Source organism: Zeus faber (assembly GCF_960531495.2).
Source record: "Zeus faber genome assembly, chromosome: 6".
NCBI classification, from domain to species: Eukaryota; Metazoa; Chordata; class Actinopteri; order Zeiformes; family Zeidae; genus Zeus; species Zeus faber.
In genome coordinates, this window is record NC_137201.1 from 15,096,984 (window position 1) to 15,098,962 (window position 1,979).

The 1,979-nt window shown below is 54.3% G+C and overlaps 1 protein-coding gene across 1 annotated transcript; it reads left to right on the forward strand.

Annotated features, from left to right (window-relative positions):
• Positions 1-654, forward strand: ascl1b (achaete-scute family bHLH transcription factor 1b; the record flags this gene model as incomplete). The annotated part of the gene is made up of 1 exon (XM_080003140.1): positions 1-654. One exon carries the CDS (start codon positions 1-3, stop codon positions 652-654), a length of 654 nt encoding a protein of 217 aa, XP_079859266.1.
• Between the last annotated feature and the right edge of the window lie 1,325 nt (positions 655-1,979).

The following is a 1,979-nucleotide window of genomic DNA, read 5'->3' on the forward strand; positions in this document are numbered from 1 at the left end:
ATGGAAACGACGACCATCACCACCACCACGCAGCTGACGCAGAACGCATGCCCGTTCGGACGCACCACGATCACCCTGCACGCCCCGGCCCACGAACGCCCCGTCTCCGCCGCGCACGCCGCCGCAGCCACCAACGCCAGCACCACCACCACCACCACCACCACCGCCGCCTCCACCGACGCCTCCGCCATCAAGGTGCTGAAGAGACAGCGCTCCAGCTCGCCGGAGCTGCTGCGCTGCAAGCGGCGGCTGAGCTTCACCGGCCTGGGCTACTCCATCCCGCAGCAGCAGCCCGTGGCCGTGGCGCGGCGCAACGAGCGCGAGCGGAACCGGGTGAAGCAGGTGAACATGGGCTTCCAGACGCTGCGGCAGCACGTGCCCAACGGCGCCGCCAACAAGAAGATGAGCAAGGTGGAGACCCTGCGCTCCGCCGTGGAGTACATCCGCGCCCTGCAGCAGCTCCTGGACGAGCACGACGCCGTGTCGGCGGCTTTCCAGTGCGGCTTGCCCTCCCCGACGCTCTCCAACAGCTGTTACTCCGCGGACCCCGAGTCGCCCCACTCCACCTACTCGTCGGACGAAGGCGGGTACGAGCCGCTGAGCTCGGAGGAGCAGGAGCTGCTGGACTTTACCACTTGGTTCGACAGGTACTGAGGTGCGCGACGCGAGGCGGCATCCGTGCGTAAAAGTCGACACCCGTGCGTAAAATCGGACATTTGTGCACCGCGGGTGCACCCTGTCCTCCGGATGAGACGCGCTGCGTCCGGTCCCCCATAGGCTACTTCCCAGGAGTGAAGCAATAGTAGTGGAGAGACCAGACAGTCCTGAAGACCCTGTCAGAGACCGACAACTCCCACTGGTCACGCTGTCCGGGGATCTTCCAAGTTTGACCACTGGAAATAATACTCGAATTGTCGATCAATGTTTGATTAAGTGCAATTAGTAACCACGCAGGCAGGACCGGGAGACTGTTTTGTGATGACAGCTCCACCCTGCTCCTCCTCCTCCTCCACCGCCTCCTAGAGAGACAACGCAAAAGAAAGTGCTCCAACTACTACTTTCAACTTTTCGTGACATTCTCCCCACGTTGTACCACACATTCTATCGTGCGAGGAATTTGTTTTGATATGAAGACATATTTTTGTAAAAAGTTGAACAACAGACACTGCCCTTCCCTTCCCTGACAAGCGATAGAGAGCATGAGGTGTGAATTGTGTTACTATAGACAGCAATATCATGGATCTACCTGTAAACAGAACTGAAGGGGGTTTTCTGGTGGTAAAGGAGACCTTCTTATTAATAATGTATGCACTTGTTCTCCATTCCCAGTAGCCTATGTGTAAATATTCAATTCGAACAGATATATTTTGTGTAAAAACAAGTTTTATAAATAAAAAAGTGAATCTATTTATATTACAAGCGCTTCTATTGGTTTTCATTCTATACACTTCTTTAGAATTACCCGTGCTCCAGCGTGGGTGTTTGAGTGTGTGTCTGTGTGTGTGTGTGTGTGTGTGTGTGTGTGTGCGTGCGTGTGTGTGTGTGTGTGTGGAGAGAGTGAGTGTTTATTATTGAACCAAGCAGGGAACTTCTCCCATTCATGGCACTCATGTGACCTTTTCCCGACTTGTTTGGCCACATGGGGCCAAATTGCGCAGCTGGGTGAAAGCTCAATAACCATTATGGCCGCGCACCGTCTCCAGCGCTTTGTCCGCGTCCGAGACAGGGAGATTAATATTACGTTGCATGCATTGCATTGTTTCTTTGGCATGCTCTCTCTCTTTATCCAATAACTCCGAGGCCCTGGGGCGTATGTATACAGGCACTTTGAAATACGGCCCGGGGTCAGCCAGCGAGACAATGCGGCGGGTCAGGATTCTTATTGCCCGATTGAGATCAATCTAAATAAAACCTGGGGTTGTAGACTGCTTGTATCCCCGACTGTGTTTTTCAGCGCGCACACAGGCCAATCAAAAAGC